This window comes from Triticum aestivum, chromosome 5A (assembly GCF_018294505.1).
Source record: "Triticum aestivum cultivar Chinese Spring chromosome 5A, IWGSC CS RefSeq v2.1, whole genome shotgun sequence".
NCBI classification, from domain to species: Eukaryota; Viridiplantae; Streptophyta; class Magnoliopsida; order Poales; family Poaceae; genus Triticum; species Triticum aestivum.
The window spans coordinates 384399292-384416866 of record NC_057806.1 but is presented as its reverse complement, the minus strand read 5'-3'; the positions used below and the strand labels follow the sequence as shown (position 1 = coordinate 384416866).

The 17575-nt window shown below is 48.7% G+C and overlaps 1 protein-coding gene across 1 annotated transcript; it reads left to right on the top strand.

The window, feature by feature from the left end:
- The first annotated feature begins 9118 nt into the window (after positions 1–9118).
- LOC123103512 (uncharacterized) lies at positions 9119–12129 on the top strand. Its single transcript, XM_044525121.1, has 5 exons — positions 9119–9502; positions 9605–9787; positions 10039–10161; positions 11216–11359; positions 11457–12129. The coding sequence occupies exons 1-5, from the start codon at positions 9392–9394 to the stop codon at positions 11928–11930; spliced, it is 1035 nt and encodes a 344-aa protein (XP_044381056.1). The 5' UTR covers positions 9119–9391; the 3' UTR covers positions 11931–12129.
- Positions 12130–17575: the final 5446 nt, after the last annotated feature.

The window sequence follows — 17575 nt, the reverse complement described above, 5'->3', positions numbered from 1 at the left end:
TTATCCTCTGCCTTGTCCTCGGTCTCGCCAAACAGTGCCTCAGCCACCCGCATGTGGTACCACCAGCGCTCGAGGCGGCCCTCGCGGGTGGAGCGATACGAGTCGAGCAATGCCTCCTGCTCCGCCCGCTCCGCGGCGATCTGCTCCTCCACCTGCAGGTGCTCCTGGAGGAGATGGTGGTTGTAGCTTGTAGGTGGCGTCGGCCTACGCCTCCCGGAACTGGTCCTCACGCTTCTGCCTCACCGTGTCCATATATTGGGCACGAGCCTCGCCGATGGTCATGGTGCAATGCACTGGCGAGGATGGCACGGAGGAGGGGGTTGGTGCCGGATCGTCGACTACCACATGTTCTCCATTGGGACGTCATCATCCTCTAGCTGCCTGCCGGCCAGCCAGTCGGCAGCAATGACTGCCATCTCCTTGTGGTCCGTCGTCCACCCGTCCCGAAGAGCGCTGGAGCGCAAGGAAGCCATGGTGGGCAGTAGTGGTGTGGACAGGAGAAAGGGAACGGATGCGGATGACTGCGGCTATGGCCAGCGCAGCAGTTTATATAGCAATGGTGGGCGGCGGAGGGACGGACGTATGGTGCTAGAGTATCCGCCTCGGCAACCGCGTATCATTAATGTGGGCGGCAAAAGGACAGACAGACGACACTTGTGATGTTTGAAGGTGGAGCAATCGCCTGCACCGGGAAGCGGGGCGGGCGGCGCTGACCGTTTCAGGCGGAAAGCCCGCGCGGGCGAGGAAGGCGGTCTGGGTGGGCCAGGGCAGTCAGACTCGTGCTTGGCAGCGGGTCGGTCCAGCAGCCGGACATGCTGGCTCACCAATTAGCTCGCCGAGCTGAGCGACGACAATCAGACGATGGACGTAACTTCCGACCAGGAGCCGGCGCCACTGTCCAAGCCGGTTCATGCCGTGTTCACCATAGAGCAGGTGCGGCCGCACTTCGACGCCATAATGGAGGAAGAGCTACCAGCAGAGGAGGATCTGTGCTGCAACCTCCATCTCCTCAACAAGCACCGCTGAACAAGCGAACGACAATGTTGTATTAGACCATTCGTAGGGCCGGCGAGGCCCTCTCCGTCGTCCTTCGAGTTGTTGCGCTCGCCGTGGCACCGCCGTCTCGCGTTGTCAACATGGTCAACGGACATGAGGATGAGGAGATGACTTTACTTGGAGAGGATGACAGTGAGGACCCACCAGGGCCATAGCCGCACGTACGCAAGTGCCTCCTTATTAGTATATAAAACTATATTTTTTTGCTTCCTCCTGGTTTCCTGACATCACGGTCCCACACTATTGTCAACCTATGTAGTTAATAAACGAGAGAATTGCATAAGAAGCGGCCGACAGCTGGGACCAAGCAGCTCAAGCAGTATTTGTGTTTTTGAGGTGTGAGCACTGCAGAGTTTTTCTTCAGTGATGTTTAGCCTAGATATTAATTTTTCTCCTCTGAACAACAACGAAAACATCACTGCAGGTATTAACTGGGTGGGCTATGGCCCGTCTAGCCCATGCCAGATATCCAGCCAAATATTAATTTTTTTCAAGCTGAAAATGGCTAGCCCAGCTATATTTTTTTAGGAATACCCAGGCAAGGTCAAATTGTTATTCTTCGCCCCACTGTACTGCAAATTTTTTCTAGGAGGGATGCATTAGGCTTAACAAGAAAATAGGCTTTAAAAATAATAAATGGGATGTAATTATAAAAACTGAGCAGTAACTATAAAAATGCACCAAACACGTAATTACTTTATAAAATATTATTTCTGGATATTGAAAATTTTAATTTCATTAATTGTTGCGAGCGCAATGTTTTGTTGGATTTTTACGTAATATAAATTTATATTGAAATTGTATTTAATCTAACTAGAAATTTCGGGATAAAAATATTTCGGATCCCATCAAAATGTGGGAAATTTTATTGAATTCTGTTTTGAAGGGTTGGTTGAAATGGGTTGTACTTTTAACAAACTATAAATGGTCTGTAGTAAATTCCATTAGAATTCAAAAATTGGCTGCACATTCTTACAAATCTTAAATGGGCTATAAGTTCTTTGCCACACACTTGTGGCCTTACTAAGTTAACACGTCCCTAAAAAAGAGAGTTGACGCGTATACAAGGCTTTGTTAACTTATAGTCAACACACAATTCTAGCAGCAGTGGCCGTTGGATGTCCATCCAACGGATGCCGTGCTTCTTCTTCAATCTCGGATATTCTAGCTTCACCCGCTCAAAAAATGATTCCTCCCCCTGACATCTGGGCGCACCGTTTCAGAAGCTGACCTGTGGGCCTACTAAGTTGACGCATACCAAAGGCTTTGTTAACTTAGTCAATATAAACGATTCTAGCTGCAGTGATTGTACGACGTCCATCCAACGGCCGTCGTGCTTCTTCAACCTCTGGTCTTCTTGCTCCAGCCGCCCAAAGCAGCGCCGGTCGTGCCGCCTGTTCCTGCCTCGCGTGGCCTGCTATGCTGCCGCGGAGGCCTCACCGCCCCCTACTACTCCCACCGCTGGCCAGGCCATCCCTCCACTCACCCACACCCCCTGTTATTCTGCGGCGACGGCAGCCTCACATCGCAGCCGAACCAGTGAACCCTCGTACTCCTCTCCGCGTGGGTATCCACTGCCGCGTCTTCCCCGGCTCCGCGCCGTCCCATTCCTAGGCCTCAGCATCGTCCACCGTCATGGTGCTCTCGGCGCGGCGTGGTCAATGTGGTCAACGACCAACTTCCATCGGATGAGTACTGTACGTGGAGAGGCTGACAACTGGGTCCACGGCAGCCGCAAGGAAGTGCCTCCTTATTACGCACAAAATAATTATTCCTTCACCTGACAGGGGGACCCACCGGATGGGCCATCGTATTTCATGAAAAAACGTTTCCCCCATGACTGTTGGGACCCACCAGGTACATCTTCGCACGCAAGAAAGTGTGTCCGGGCAAAAAAAACGATTCCTCCCCTGACTGTTGTGACCCACCAGCTACATCTTCACACGCAAGGAAGTGCCTGACAGTCGGGACCCACTTGGTCGAAGCGTACGTAGCGTTGTCATTCTGGTCACGAACGTGTACGTACATACTGGTCCATGTAGAGACGTGCACGTAGCATGTACACATACGTACAGCGGTAAGACCGCAAGAAAGAAAATACGGCCACGTACGTACATACAGGCAGGATCTTGAACGCCTACTCGCGCATACGTATGGCCAAGGCTCGTGTACATGGCTGGGTCGGAACGGAGAAACTGTGTCGTCATCGTGTTCATGGGGAGGCAACCGGCTGGGTCGGAACGGAATGCGTCGTCGTGTTCATCGGGAGGGCTTGAACGGAACAGCTGATGGAAACGAGGCCTGGCGTACCGCACAACGGAGGAAACGGCCTTGTGTTCGACCGGCCACGTTCGAAACGGGATCCTGTTCATCGGAAGGGTCCTGGCGTACCGCAAAACGGAGGAAACGGACCTCCTACGGTTGAAACGGGGGTCTTGTTCATCGGGAGAGGTGTGGTGTACCTCAAAATAGAGGAAACGGACTTGTGTTGGAGCGCTACGGTAGAAACGGGGGTCCTGTTCATCGGGAGGGGTGTGGCGTACCGCAAAACGGGACTCCACGGGATACTGTTCATCTCCATCGTCGACCCCCTACAGCCTCCACGGGCTACTGTTCATCCACCGTCGACCTCCTCCAGCCTCCACCTGCGACTGTTCATCCACGGGCTCCTGTTCATCCAGCCTCCACCGCGCGCTACTCCACCGGCTACTGTTCAACCAGCCCTCTCCACGGGCTCCTGTTCAACCACCCCTCCACGGGCTACTGTTCAACCAGCCCTCCACTGTCTACTGTTCATCCAGCCCTCCACGGGGTGGTCCTGTTCATCCAGCCCTCCACGAGGTCCTATTCATCCAGCCCCAACCGGCTCGATCGATCGGGGTCCTATTCATCCAGAGGCAATACCACGGGGTCCTGTTCATCCACGCCCACCGGGAACTGTTCATCCAAACCCCCCCAGCAATGCTCACTGTTCATCCAGAGGCAGCATCGATCGGCTTCAGTTAGCAGCAGTAGCGAAGGAATCGCTCGATCAGGTTCAGTTAATAGCCATCGATCGATCGCTCGGGTTCAGTAACGCGTAGCGTGCAGTGCAATCGCTCGGGTTCAGTAGGCGAACGCCTCGCTCGAGTTCAGTTAGAGCCCAACGCCTCGCACCCACGCGCGTGCGTGTACGAGAGAAACATGCATCACTCGGCCCCGACCACCCATCGTAACCGGGAACACCCCGATATTTTCCTCGCCCTCGCTTGTATCACGGTTTTTTTTCCGTCATGGACGGTCCAAAGAATGTCATGCAGCTGTGTCTCCGGCCCGCCCAGGACGAAAAGCCCATTTTCTGTCATGATTTTTTGTCATAGAAGTAGGAGCCCACCACATCTATGATGATACCGGGTTTTGTCACAATTATCGTCATAGATGTGTCATAAGTATGACAGAAAATAATTCGTTCGGCCCAAAATGTCACGGATGTGTCTTTTTTTGTAGTGTAGTATGCCTTATTTATTCCATCGAGGTTAGTTTCATCCCATGGCTTATATCTGCTCACTGTTCAAGATATCGGTAGCTGGTACCATATAGGCCGGCGGCTGATAAAGGACTAATCGGTGAATCGGACTTTTAACTGAATATATCTGCAACCCATTTATCGTTAGGTTAACTAGGGCCATATGTAATATATCTGAGGCTACATAGCAACATGCACTGTACTTAATGTCTAAATATGCAATCCTAGGCTACATAGCAACAAGGAAGAGTGTTACATTAATGTTCTAATGATGTCTAGATATACGTAGAAGAGCAGCAGCAACAACAACAACACAACCCTGTTTGAATACTCAACTTAGCTAGAGGTTAGAGTTAGTTTCTAGCTCATTGCTAACCATGAACTAACTCCATCCAAAGAGTTGTTTGGATGGCAAGGTTGGATTGACAATAAATGCACTAGGAGAACTAGCTCCAATTAGCACCTCTTGGGTTGGATAGTTTTTTTAGGTGGGTTATAGATGCAACTAGCTCAAACTAGCCCTCATGTTTAGATATACTTTAGGGCTATTTGAGCCCGAACTAGCTCAAACTAACTGTAACCCTTGGGTACAGCAGCAGTTAATCAGCCGATAATTTGTAAGAATGCACTAAACTCCTTCCGACCCATAATATAATATGTTAATTCATCTAATATGTGAGTATATTGGATGTTATAAGATACTCCCTCCGTTCCTAAATATTTGTCTTTTTAGAGTCAAATGGACTACCACATACAGATGTATATAGACATATTATAAAAGAGTGTTGCGCTACATCATTGTGCAATTGATGTTTAGCTTCTAATATTAACTTGGTGCTTTTAAGTACATATGTCATTTGTAAAGATCCGCGCTTCGACCCTTTCTGCGTATGGGGCAATGAGATATCGATGAACCAACATCAAGTGAGGAAGCTGATAAAACTGTTAGTAAAATGGGTCCAAAGATGACAATTAAACTATTTGTTTACATTTTATCCAAGACAGTAGTGAACTGCAAGATGGTAAGTAAGAACTCTGCAGCCTTCTTTTTACTACCCATAATGAGTTGTGTTAGATGACAATGTCTGAATCTTTTTTTCTTTGCAGTGGTTGCCAAAGCAGTTTACTCAAGATTACCTCTCAAACTACATGATTGGTGAGCATGCAAAGGTTAAAGTATTTCTACCAGAACTCGATGATTATCTAGATGTTTTCATGAAGACCGTGAAGGATGGGCGGTTGGCCATCACAAGGGGTTGGACTAGAGTCGTGCGTGCCTTCTACATGGAGGAAGGCACAATATGGGCATTCCACTTCACCTTGTTCAGCAACCAGAATGTATTTCGCCTCTTTCTTTATCGTCTTTAATAGTACAAGTATACAACTGTGGTTCATCATTCTTTATTTGGTTCTTATGTAATTCTTGAACATATGTACCTATGAATCGAATAATGCATTGGTTGTTTGAACCTGGTGGATATGAATAAAGCTGTAGCATACATTCAAATTCAAATTCAAATTCAAATCCGGTATAATTTGGAAAAGCAGCAATTAAATTAGGGTGAAATTACGCTCTCCAGGTTGTTACGGCACACACGGTTGGTAAAACACAAATGTTTGCGATATGCACCATAATTCGAGACGGTTCACAGAGAGGAAATGTGTGCAAGCATGCACACAGTTGCCGTTTGCAAACCGTGTGCGATGTCAGACAATATCACAAATGGTGCGGGCAAACTAAACGTCTGTGTTAGTTGCCTTATCGTACACGATTCGCAACCATGAACTGTTTCTGATGAAGTATGCATCATAAACGTTGCACCACAGGATAGCGCGTGCGATAGTTATCGTGTACGACGATGTTACGACGGTCCGACGTTTCGTAATCATGTCCGACACTCGTACAATGATTAGCTAATCTTCTTAACGGTGAACCGTTTGTGATGGGCCGCGCATCATACACGTTATATAATAGTGAACCATTTGTGATGGGCCGAGCATCGTAAACGTAGCACCAAAGAATACCGACTGCGATGGCAATACGAGCAGAAACGAGTAGGAGTACTGTAGGGGCCCTATCCCCGACGGTTCCTGGGTCGTGTGGGAGGGACCCCCTATCGCCCACACTCACTTGGTGACAGTTCCAAATGTCGTCGCGGAAAGGGGTTAAAAACCGTTTGTTTAGGACCGACACGCACCAGTGCTAGTCTAAGCTAGACTAAAGTTGTGGTTCTGTGCAATTAGAGCAATTCCAACGTGTCGATCCAAACGGACACGCCCTTTATTTGTTTTTTGTCTGTTTGGGTTGGCCGCAGCTCGATGTCCGTCCCTTTTTCTATTTGGGTCGGCCGTGCGCCCAACGTGCCGACCCATTTCCCCCCTCACGGGCGGCTTGCCGCGGTTTTTCAAACATAATCCGAACAAAATACAGACATTTTACATAGTTTCACAACCAAAGAAATATATCATAGTTTACAAGCCAATAAAAATTAAATTGTCTCAAATACATTTTAAAAAGAGATATATCTATTGGTTGCCTACGCGAGCCCACATATACTCGATCAAATCATTTTTGCAGTTGTTTCCAAATCACACATTTGATGATGAAATTAGGTGAATTGTGCAAACGTTGCCGCTCCTCCATGCTCAGGCACAACATTGTCATCCTGAAACTAAAACCCTTGGCCATAGATATGTTCCGCGTGCTCAACCTCTACGATCATATTGTGCATGATCACACAAACATTCATCACCTCCCATAACTTCTTGGTGCTCCAAGTTCTAGCAGTATACCGAATGATACCCCATCGAGATTGCAGAACACCAAAGGCATGCTCCATATATTCCTAGCACTCTCTTGCTCTTGTGTAAATCTCCTCCTCTTCTCTCCTACAGGGCTGGAGATTGTCTTCACAAGAGTAGTCCACTGAAGATAGATACCGTCAGCTAGGTAGTATCCTTTGTTGTAGTTGTGGCCGTTGATGTTAACATTCACCGGCGGGCAGTTGCCTTCGGCAAGACATACAAACACCGGAGAGCGTTGAAGCACATTGATATCATTGTGAGATCCGGCCATGCCGAAAAAAGAGTGCCAAATCCAGAGATCTTGTGAAGCCACAACCTTGAGTATGATGGTGCAAGCTTTGACATGGCCCCTATACTGTCCCTGCCAAGTAGAAGGGCAGTTCTTCCACTCTCAGTGCATATAGGCTATACTAAGCATCCCTGTGAAGCCCCTGCTAGCATTCTCATCAACAAGCGGGCTGTATCTTCAACATTTGGCTATCTCAAGTACTTAGGCCAAACACTGCAATCACAGCCTTGCAGAACTTGCACATTGAGTCTAGGCACATAGACTCGTTCATACGGACGTACTCATCAATGAGATCACCGGGAACTCCGTAGCAAGCATCCAGATAGCTGCAGTGCATTTATGATAAGAGGAGAAGCCAATCTTTCCAAGAGCATCCTCCTTGCACTCGAAATACTTATTGTATCCGTCCACCCCCTCCCGAATACAGTTGAAAATATGCCTAGCCATACAGAAACGACGTCGAAATTGGTGATGTTTGAAGAGGGGGTTGGGTGTCTCGAAGTAGTCCTTCCAAAGAAGAAAATAACCTCTCTCTCGGTTGCGATTAAACGCCAGAGTGTGCCCCGGTATCGAGCCCCGGAACAACGGCCGCTGCCTACTAAGGTGGTCATGGACGACCAACACAGCAGCCACCATCTCCTCATCGTCGGATGAAGAATCATCCGAGTCGCAAAGAAAATTGTGGAAAAAGAACTCGTCGGCGGAGTCCATTTGTACCTTGTGGGCAAACCGCCGAACAGCTTACGAGCGTCATTTAAGAAGTAGGTCGGCGAAGAGACGTGTGCCTCCCCTGGACCAGGTAGCTGGCTCGGCAGCGTCTGGCGAGCGTGGTGGCGTCAGACGAGCGTGCCGGCGTTGTCGAAGGAGCTGGCTGGGCGCGTGGGGCCGAGGTGGTGCTTGCGTCGACGTCGGGGAAGAAGCTGCGGTGGCCCGGCGGTGAGGCGGTGGTGGCGGCGATGATGTGGGAAGGTGGCGTGTTGTGGGGGAGGTATGTGGGTGCAGACTACTAGCGAGGGCATCAGAACTGGGCGGCGGCGACAGGGTGGGGCGGCCGGGGGCTTGCTGTCGATGGGAGGAAGAGAATGGCCTATGTGCCACCGACTGGCGGGTCAGAGGGAGGAGCGGGCGGGTGTCGCTCGCGTCCGCGCCGACGCAAATGAGGTCCAAATTTGAGCTAGGAACGAGTCGCCCGGCGAACGAAGAGCGGACGCACGTCTGTTTAGACCAACGTATTAGATCGATTTTTATGTTTGTTTTGATCCGAACGGGCACACGGACGAAATGGGTCGGCAAGTTAGAAAAAAAATTATATAAAACCAGGTCTCACGGTTAACAGGTGAAACCTATCCTAACGGATGACACGTGTTATTCACAAATCACAAAGCATCTAATCTCTTCCCGTGCATTAGCAAAACTGAATTCTTTTCCGGCAAGTTGGAGTTGCTCTTAACACTCTTGGGATTGCGATTGGATGAACCAGGCAAAGAAAAGGACTGGGCTCCGGAAGTCGTGGTCTCTCTCGTGCTCCACTTGGCTTCCTCCCACTCATCGCAAAAGGGAAATCGAAGATTACCGGAGCGCGTGCTCGTCCTCCAGTCCGCCCATTCCGGCGCCAGTCGCCACCTCAGCCGAATCCCCATTTCTCCCATTTTTCCCGAGGCTAGATCTTGTTCCATTTTTCCCGAGGCTAGATCTTGTTCCAGCGCATTAGGTGCCCGCTCTGTTTTTTTTTTCTAATGGGAAGCAGTAATCAAGAACCGGGGGTGAGTCTCCGGACGGACGGCTGGCTACAGAAGCCTATCGATAGCCTCATGCGGATCCCGGATAAGATTCAGAGCTCTCTCAAGGTTGGTTGCTTCTTGATCAGGTGAAGAGATCCTTTGTTATCGATCGATGGGGTCGAAATTGGTTGGGCAGATGTAAACTGACATGTTTGGATCTTGTGATAGCTACATTTTGGGCGTTTCTTGAAGACGGATGGTGTTAGCGGCGGGGGTATCAAGGCACAAATGCCACCAGAGAAGGTGAGGGTAGCATGTACCGCTGCTGCTGCTTCAGAGGTTAGCTTGGACCGGCAGCTCCAGGCTTGGAGGGACAATCCTAGTTGGACTGATCAGCCTCCAGAAATCAAGGTACTAGTATTTGATAACGAGTTGCGATACAAGGATTGCGATTGGGAATGCTTGTATTGTAGGTTAAAAGATGGGCTTATATATTTCGAAAATTAAATTGGACACAAGGAAATCATTCTTCTTATTGGAACATCTCTGAGTTTGATGTTCCAGTAGGTCATAATTATTTCCAGATTATTGAATTATTTTGATATCCTTGTTAGGAATTAATTCGATGTCCTAACCTTACATTATCTAATCAATGTTTACAGGTGACTGTGCCACAAGGCTCTCTTTGCAACCTCAATCTAAGATTTCAGGCAGGATTACCACCGGATGCAGTTTACAACATTATAATTGACCCGGAGAACAAAAGAGTGTTCAAAAATATCAAGGTGCGTACAGTTAATTACTTAGAATGACCTTAATGACTGAGGTGGAATGGACTTGTGACCGTTAAGGGATCTGCTTGATGCTCTGTTCTAAAGTTGCTCTTAAGTGTTGGTCTCTCAAAAAGTTTCTGTTGTTCTACTAGTTATACGGACAAGGCACTCAGTCATTGTTGTATTTATGTCATTGTATAGAGCAAAGTGGTTCTGTCATGCAATTCCCCGGAAAAATTGGGATGCAATTCCCCGGAAAATTGTATTATCTTCATACATTTATCTGATGCCCGTTAACTAACTTAACAGATAATTAACTGGCTGGCCTGCAAGGTTGTAAGTGCTATAAATGTATCCTGAAGTCTATCGGTATGTCGAATGACACAATCTGAAATGCGATTTTTCCCCCGCAAAGTTATGTGTTCCTGTCCTGGCGCAGTGGTAAAGCTGCTGCCTTGTGACCTGGAAATATACCTGGCCATCCCTTGGGCCGGGCCTAACCAAGCCCGATGCAAAAAAAACAGGCCCGGACCTGGCATGGCCCGGGCGTCAGGCCTAAAAATCAGGCCCAAGCCCGGCCTGCCAGTGTAAAAGCCTGCCAGACCTTGGGCCAGGCCTCTTCGTTAACGCGCTAATATGGCGGGCCTGGGCCTGGCCTTCGGGCTTGAAATCTAGGCCCGAGCCCGGCCTGACGTCAGGCTGGGCCGGGTCGGGCCGACCGGGCCAGGCTGCCCATGGCCAGGTCTACCTGGATACAGCCTCTTGCAGAAATGTAGGGAAAGGTTGCGTACAATAGACCCAAAGTGGTCGGACCCTTCCCCGGACCCTGCGCAAGCGGGAGCTACATGCACCGGGCTTCCCTTTTTTTTTTAAAGTTATGTGTTCCTGTACAGAATGTGTTCGGAGTAGCTATATTGCAATCATTGAGAGAAAACATGAGAGGACATGCAGCATGCATGTGATTGTTCATGATTTCCTGAAAGTTAAACAACCCAAGGAATCACTTCTAGAGAAATAATTGTGTTATCTTACCCAATACCCATGCACGGTTCATTCTAATTTTCAGGAAGTGGTGTCGAGGAACGTGTTGCTTGATGAAGGGTCGAGGCAGATAGTTGAAGTGGAACAGGCAGCGATATGGAAATTCCTTTGGTGGTCTGGCATCTTGTCAGTCCATGTTTTTGTTGACCAGGACAGAAGAAATCACACTGTAATAACTTGAAACTTTCCCACAAGCCTTTTAGCAACATGTGCGATCTGTTTTCTGATACCATGATATATGGTTTCGTGCTATGAATGTTTTGCAGGTGAAGTTCAAACAAGGGCGAAGTGGTTTTATGAAGAAGTTTGAGGGTTGCTGGAAAATAGAGCCCCTATTTGTTGACAAGGAAGCATGCCTTCCTCTTGATCCACATACGCTGGAAGAATATGATTCTTGTTCTGCTGGCAGAGGAAGAGTTGGATCTGCCATTACCTTGGATCAGCTTATTGAACCTGCTCTGTTGCCCCCACAGCCCATCGCATGGTATGTGAGAGGGATTACCACAAGGACGACCGAGATGCTGGTGAATGACCTAATAGCGGAAACTGCTCGGCTGCGAGGCCTGGCAAGCAATGGGGATGCCAACGAGCATACTGAAGAAAATCGTGATGTTAATGGAGACGTTCTAACAGAAGATTGTAATGATGTTAAGGAAAGGTGGCGACAGAGAAGAAAAGCTGGACGACATGGAAGTTCCCTTAGATTGACACAAGACAATAGGGGCAGGATAAGCTATTAAGCCTGATCAATATATAACTAAGTTAGTGTATATGTTTGCAGTTTTGTGTTGATGGTGTAGCATTCCTCGAATTTTGGATTACTGGTCATGATTATGGATGAGCATGTCTGAGATAGAGATGTTGAATGGTGTATAATTGTTTTGATGATGTTACAAATGAAATTCTACTTCGACCAGAAGCTATCATTACTTTGGTTCAGTTTGATATGCAGTTCTGAACTTTCTGGGCAGCTGAAGTTGCTTGATCTTCATGCTTGGCGTGCTTGGCGTGCCTAGTACATTTCTTTAAAATATTTTAACAAAATTACAGTGTTGCTGTGTGATGATGTGAGCTCATGTGAATCAAAGTTTCATGAAAACTGAAGCTGGCCAGATGAACCAGATGCCAATCTCTAAACCTGGCCAAAACTTGTGGGCTAGTTCATCCATCCTTCTCCAAATCTTCAAGGCAAGGAAAGCCTCCAATTCCTTTCTTTACTACACATGCTCAAGGCAACGTCGCCCTATGAAACTACCACCCTACCACAGCTTTTGCATTCTATAGCCCACTGATCAACCGCGCGGCAGCCATGTCCGACCATCCACGGCCGCCGTCGATGCCGCCGCCTCAGCCGCAGCCCTTCCGGTTCTGGCTTCCTTACAGAAGCAATGTGGGGTCGTGGCGCCAGCAACCGCGGCCGCCAATGCCACTGCCGCCTCGACCTCAGCCACCCGGTCCACCCCCACCAACCCCGGCGGAGCCCGCACGGCGAGCGCCTCCGTCACGCGCCGTGGAGGAAGACATCCCCATCCAGGCTGACTCGTCCGACGAGTCGGACACGGTTGCTGTTGAAGCTTTAGAGTCGCTGCGGCTACGAGGAGCCAGGCCGGCCATGGCTGACTTGGAGCTGACGCTCTCGAGGTCGCCACCGCCGCCCACGGGCCCAGAGCAGGGCACGAGCGGGGGCGGCGACCGTGGGAATGACGGCGCCAAGATCTCCATCTCCGGCTTCCCGAGGGCGCGCCTCTTCGACGGCGCCCGCGCGCCGTACCGGCGGGAGATCGAGGACGGCCTCAAGAGCCTGGCCGGCCGCGAGACGCCGGCGCCGAGCCCGCCGGACATCGGCAACCAGGGGTACCGGGTCTTCACGCTGGCCGGCCACAACGTCGGCGCGAGCATGGTCCTCGGGAACGGCCCCAGCGGCGTGCCACTGCCAAGAACCGATGAGCCGGAGCGCTCGGCGAGGCCGCCGTTGGTTGCCGCAAACGTGAACAGCAACGTGCAGGGCGTGAACAACTCGGCGATGGAGGAGAGCACGTGCAACTCCGGCGACCCCGGGGTGCGCGTGGACATCAAGAACACGCACGAGGATCGTGTTGCGCTGGGGCAGGGCAAGGAGGAGCGGGAGGAGAAGCCAGAGGAACCGTCAAGAACACCGCCGCCGCAAGCAGCGAGCAGCGGCGAGGCGTCCCCGGCGCCGCCGAAGACGAGGCGGTGCCTTCGCGCGCTGATGATCGAGGAGCGGAAGCCGAAGCCGATATCCTGCCGGTTCCAGTGCGTGGCGGACCACGCGCCGAAGCCGGCGACGGCGAGCGACCCCGGCGGTAACAAGAGCGCGGGGAGGAAGGCGCGGAAGACAGTGTAGGACAATAGATTTGAGGGAACCGGCTCAACTCTTTAGGAGGCCTATCACACACACACACATATATATATAGGGAAAATCCATCCTACCACCCGGTGGTAGTTACCCCACATGTCTCATATACTAGCATGTGGTACTATATATGCTATTTTATTGTTTTAAATATGTTCATATACTATATCTAAGATATTTCAAAACAAGTTACATGAAAAAATTGCACATGTGCCTATAGTTTTTGTTATATTTATGAAATACGTACATATTTGTACGTAAAAAAGAGCATACTCAAAAAATGGTACATACTACCTAAAAATTTGTATATATACTATCTAATTATTATTATATACTACATACTACACGTACATATTTTCGGTTTCGACAGATACTACATACAACATACAAAACGCAAGTGGTGGTAACTACCACTGCTTGTAGGAAACATTTGTCCTATATATATAATATGAAGGGGTATACAATGTTACATCATATGTATATATATACAGAAGCTATACAGTCTAACACCTTCCCTTAATCTTAGCCACTTTCTAAAGAATCTAGAAGGGTTGAGCCGGTTCTTACTAGGCATGCAAATAGAAGTCTTCAGCTTTATAATGTGCTTAGAGTTCCCTATGTGACACGCAATCTTCTTTCAGTTCCTAAACTCACACGTGATAATAATGTGCTTTGTGAATTTCATCCCTTTGATCTTTTTATTAAGGATCGGGGCACGAGGGACATTCTTCTTAGCGGGCGGTTGTGCCAGGGCCTCTATCGTTTGGAGCATCCTGATGTCGCATGCGTGTTCAGTGGAGTTCGGGTATCTTCGTCACAGTGGCATGCTCGTCTTGGTCACCCAGCCACACCTATCGTTCGTCATGTTTTGCATCGTCATGAGCTTCCTAGCATATCTAGTAATAAAGATGTAGCAGTGTGTGATGCTTGTCAGCAGGGGAAGAGTCATCAACTTCCTTTTTCGGAGTCTAGTCGTGAGGTGAAACATCCTTTAGAACTTGTATTTTCAGATGTATGGGGTCCTGCTCAGACTTCTGTCAGTGGTCACAATTATTATATCAGTTTCGTTGATGCTTATAGTCGCTTTACCTGGCTTTATCTTATTAAACGCAAATCTGATGTGTTTGATATCGTTGTTCAGTTTCAAAAACATGTTGAACGTCTTCTCAAGCACAAAATTGTTCATGTTCAGTCGGACTGGGGGTGAGTATCGCAATCTCAACTCCTTCTTTCAGTCGCTTGGGATCGCTCTGTTCGGGAACGTAGCAGAAATTCAAAATTTTCCTACGTGTCACCAAGATCTATCTATGGAGAAACCAGCAACGAGGGGAAGGAGAGTGCATCTACATACCCTTGTAGATCGCTAAGCGGAAGCGTTCAAGAGAACGGGGTTGAAGGAGTCGTACTCGTCGTGATCCAAATCACCGGAGATCCTAGTGCCGAACGGACGGCACCTCCGCGTTCAACACACGTACAGCCCGGTGACATCTCCCATGCCTTGATCCAGCAAGGAGAGAGGGAGAGGTTGAGGAAGACTCCATCCAGCAGCAGCACAACGGCGTGGTGGTGGTGGAGGAGCGTGGTACTTCAGCAGAGCTTCGCCAAGCACCGCAAGAGACGAGGAGGGAGAGGGGTAGGGCTGCGCCAAGAAGGAGAGGAACTCGTGTGTCTTGGGCAGCCCAAACCTCAAGTATATATATGGGGAGGGAAGGGGTTGCGCCCCCACCTAAGGTTCCCTCCCTAGGGGTGGCGGCAGCCCCCAGATCCCATCTGGGTGGCGGCCAGGTGGAGGGGAGAGGGAGGCGCACCAGACATGGGCCCTAAGGTCCATCTGCCCTTATGGTTTGCCCCCCTCCTCCCCTTAGGTGCCTTGGGCCCTTGTGAGGGGGCGCACCAGCCCACCTGGGACTGGTCCCCTCCCACACTTGGCCCATGCAGCCCTCCGGGGCTTGTGGCCCCACTTGGTGGACCCCCGGGACCCTCCCGGTGGTCCCGGTACGTTACCGATAAACCCCGAAACTTTTTCGGTGACCAAAACAGGACTTCCCATATATAAATCTTTACCTCCGGACCATTCCGGAACTCCTCATGACATCCAGGATCTCATCCGGGACTCCGAACAACATTCGGTAACCACATACAAACTTCCTTTATAACCCTAGCGTCATCGAACCTTAAGTGTGTAGACCCTACAGGTTCGGGAACCATGCAGACATGACCGAGACGTCCTCTGGTCAATAACCAACAACGGGATCTGGATACCCATGTTGGTTCCCACATGTTCCACGATGATCTCATCGGATGAACCACGATGTCAAGTACTTAATCAATCCCGTATACAATTCCCTTTGTCTAGCGGTACGATACTTGCCCGAGATTCGATCGTCGGTATCCCGATACCTTGTTCAATCTCGTTACCGGCAAGTCTCTTTACTCGTTCCGTAACACATCATCCCGTGATCAACTCCTTGATCACATTGTGCACATTATGATGATGTCCTACCGAGTGGGCCCAGAGATACCTCCCCGTCACACGGAGTGACAAATCCCAGTCTCGATTCGTGCCAACCCAACAGACACTTTCGGAGATACCCGTAGTGCACCTTTATAGCCACCCAGTTACGTTGTGACGTTTGGCACACCCAAAGTATTCCTACGGTATCCGGGAGTTGCACAATCTCATGGTCTAAGGAAATGATACTTGACATTAGAAAAGCTTTAGCATGCGAACTACACGATCTTGTGCTATGCTTAGGATTGGGTCTTGTCCATCACATTATTCTTCTAATGATGTGATCCCGTTATCAATGACATCCAATGTCCATGGTCAGGAAACCGTAACCATCTATTGATCAACGAGCTAGTCAACTAGAGGCTTACTAGGGACATGGTGTTGTCTATGTATCCACACATGTATGTGAGTTTCCTATCAATACAATTCTAGCATGGATAATAAACGATTATCATGAACAAGGAAATATAATAATAACCAATTTATTATTGCCTCTAGGGCATATTTCCAACAGTCTCCCACTTGCACTAGAGTCAATAATCCAGTTCACATCGATATGTGATTAACACTCAAGGTCACATCCCCATGTGACTAACACCCAAAGAGTTCTGGGTTTGATCATGTTATGCCTGTGAGAGAGGTTTCAGTCAACGGGTCTGCAGCATTCAGATCCATATGTACTTCACAAATTTCTATGTCATCTTGTAGATGCAACTACTACGCTACATTTGGAGCCATTTCAAATAACTGTTCTACTTGAAGCTATTCTAAATTGTTGCTCCATTATACGTATCCGGTATCTCTACTCAGAGCTATCTGGATAGGTGTTAAGCTTGCATCGACGTAACTCTTTACGTCGAACACTTTATCACCTCCATAACCGAGAAACATATCCTTATTCCTCTAAGGATAATTTAGACCGCTATCTGGTGATCTACTCCTAGATCACCTTTGTACCCTCTTGCCAAATATGTGGCAAGGCACACATCAGGTGTGGTACTCAGCATGGCATACCGTATGGAGCCTATGACAAAAGCATAGGGGACGACCTTCGTCCTTCCTCTTTATTCTGCCGTGGTCGAGCTTTAAGTCTTAACTTCATACCTTACAACTCAGGCAAGAACTCCTTCTTTGACTGATCCATCTTGAACACCTTCAAGATCATGTCAAGGTATGTGCTCATTTGAAAGTACCATTAAGCGGTTTGATCTATCCTTATAGATCTTGATGCTCAATGTTCAAGTAGCTTAATCCAGGCTTTCCATTGAAAAACACTTTCCAAATAACCCTATATGCTTTCCAGAAATTCTACGTCATTTCTGATCAACAATATGTCAACAACATATACTCATCAGAAATTCTATAGTGCTCCCACTCACTTCTTTGGAAATACAAGTTTCTCATAAACTTTGTATACACCCAAAAACTTTGATCATCTCATCAAATCATACATTCCAACTCCGAGATGCTTACTCCAGTCCTTAGAAGGATTGCTGGAG

Coding starts and splice junctions, on each gene's coding strand:
- LOC123103512 (XM_044525121.1), top strand. CDS start 9,392: ATGGGAAGCAGTAATCAAGAACCGGGGGTGAGTCTCCGGACGGACGGC. Junction 9,503..9,604: donor AGATTCAGAGCTCTCTCAAG/GTTGGTTGCTTC, acceptor ATCTTGTGATAG/CTACATTTTGGGCGTTTCTT. Junction 11,360..11,456: donor AGGACAGAAGAAATCACACT/GTAATAACTTGA, acceptor AATGTTTTGCAG/GTGAAGTTCAAACAAGGGCG.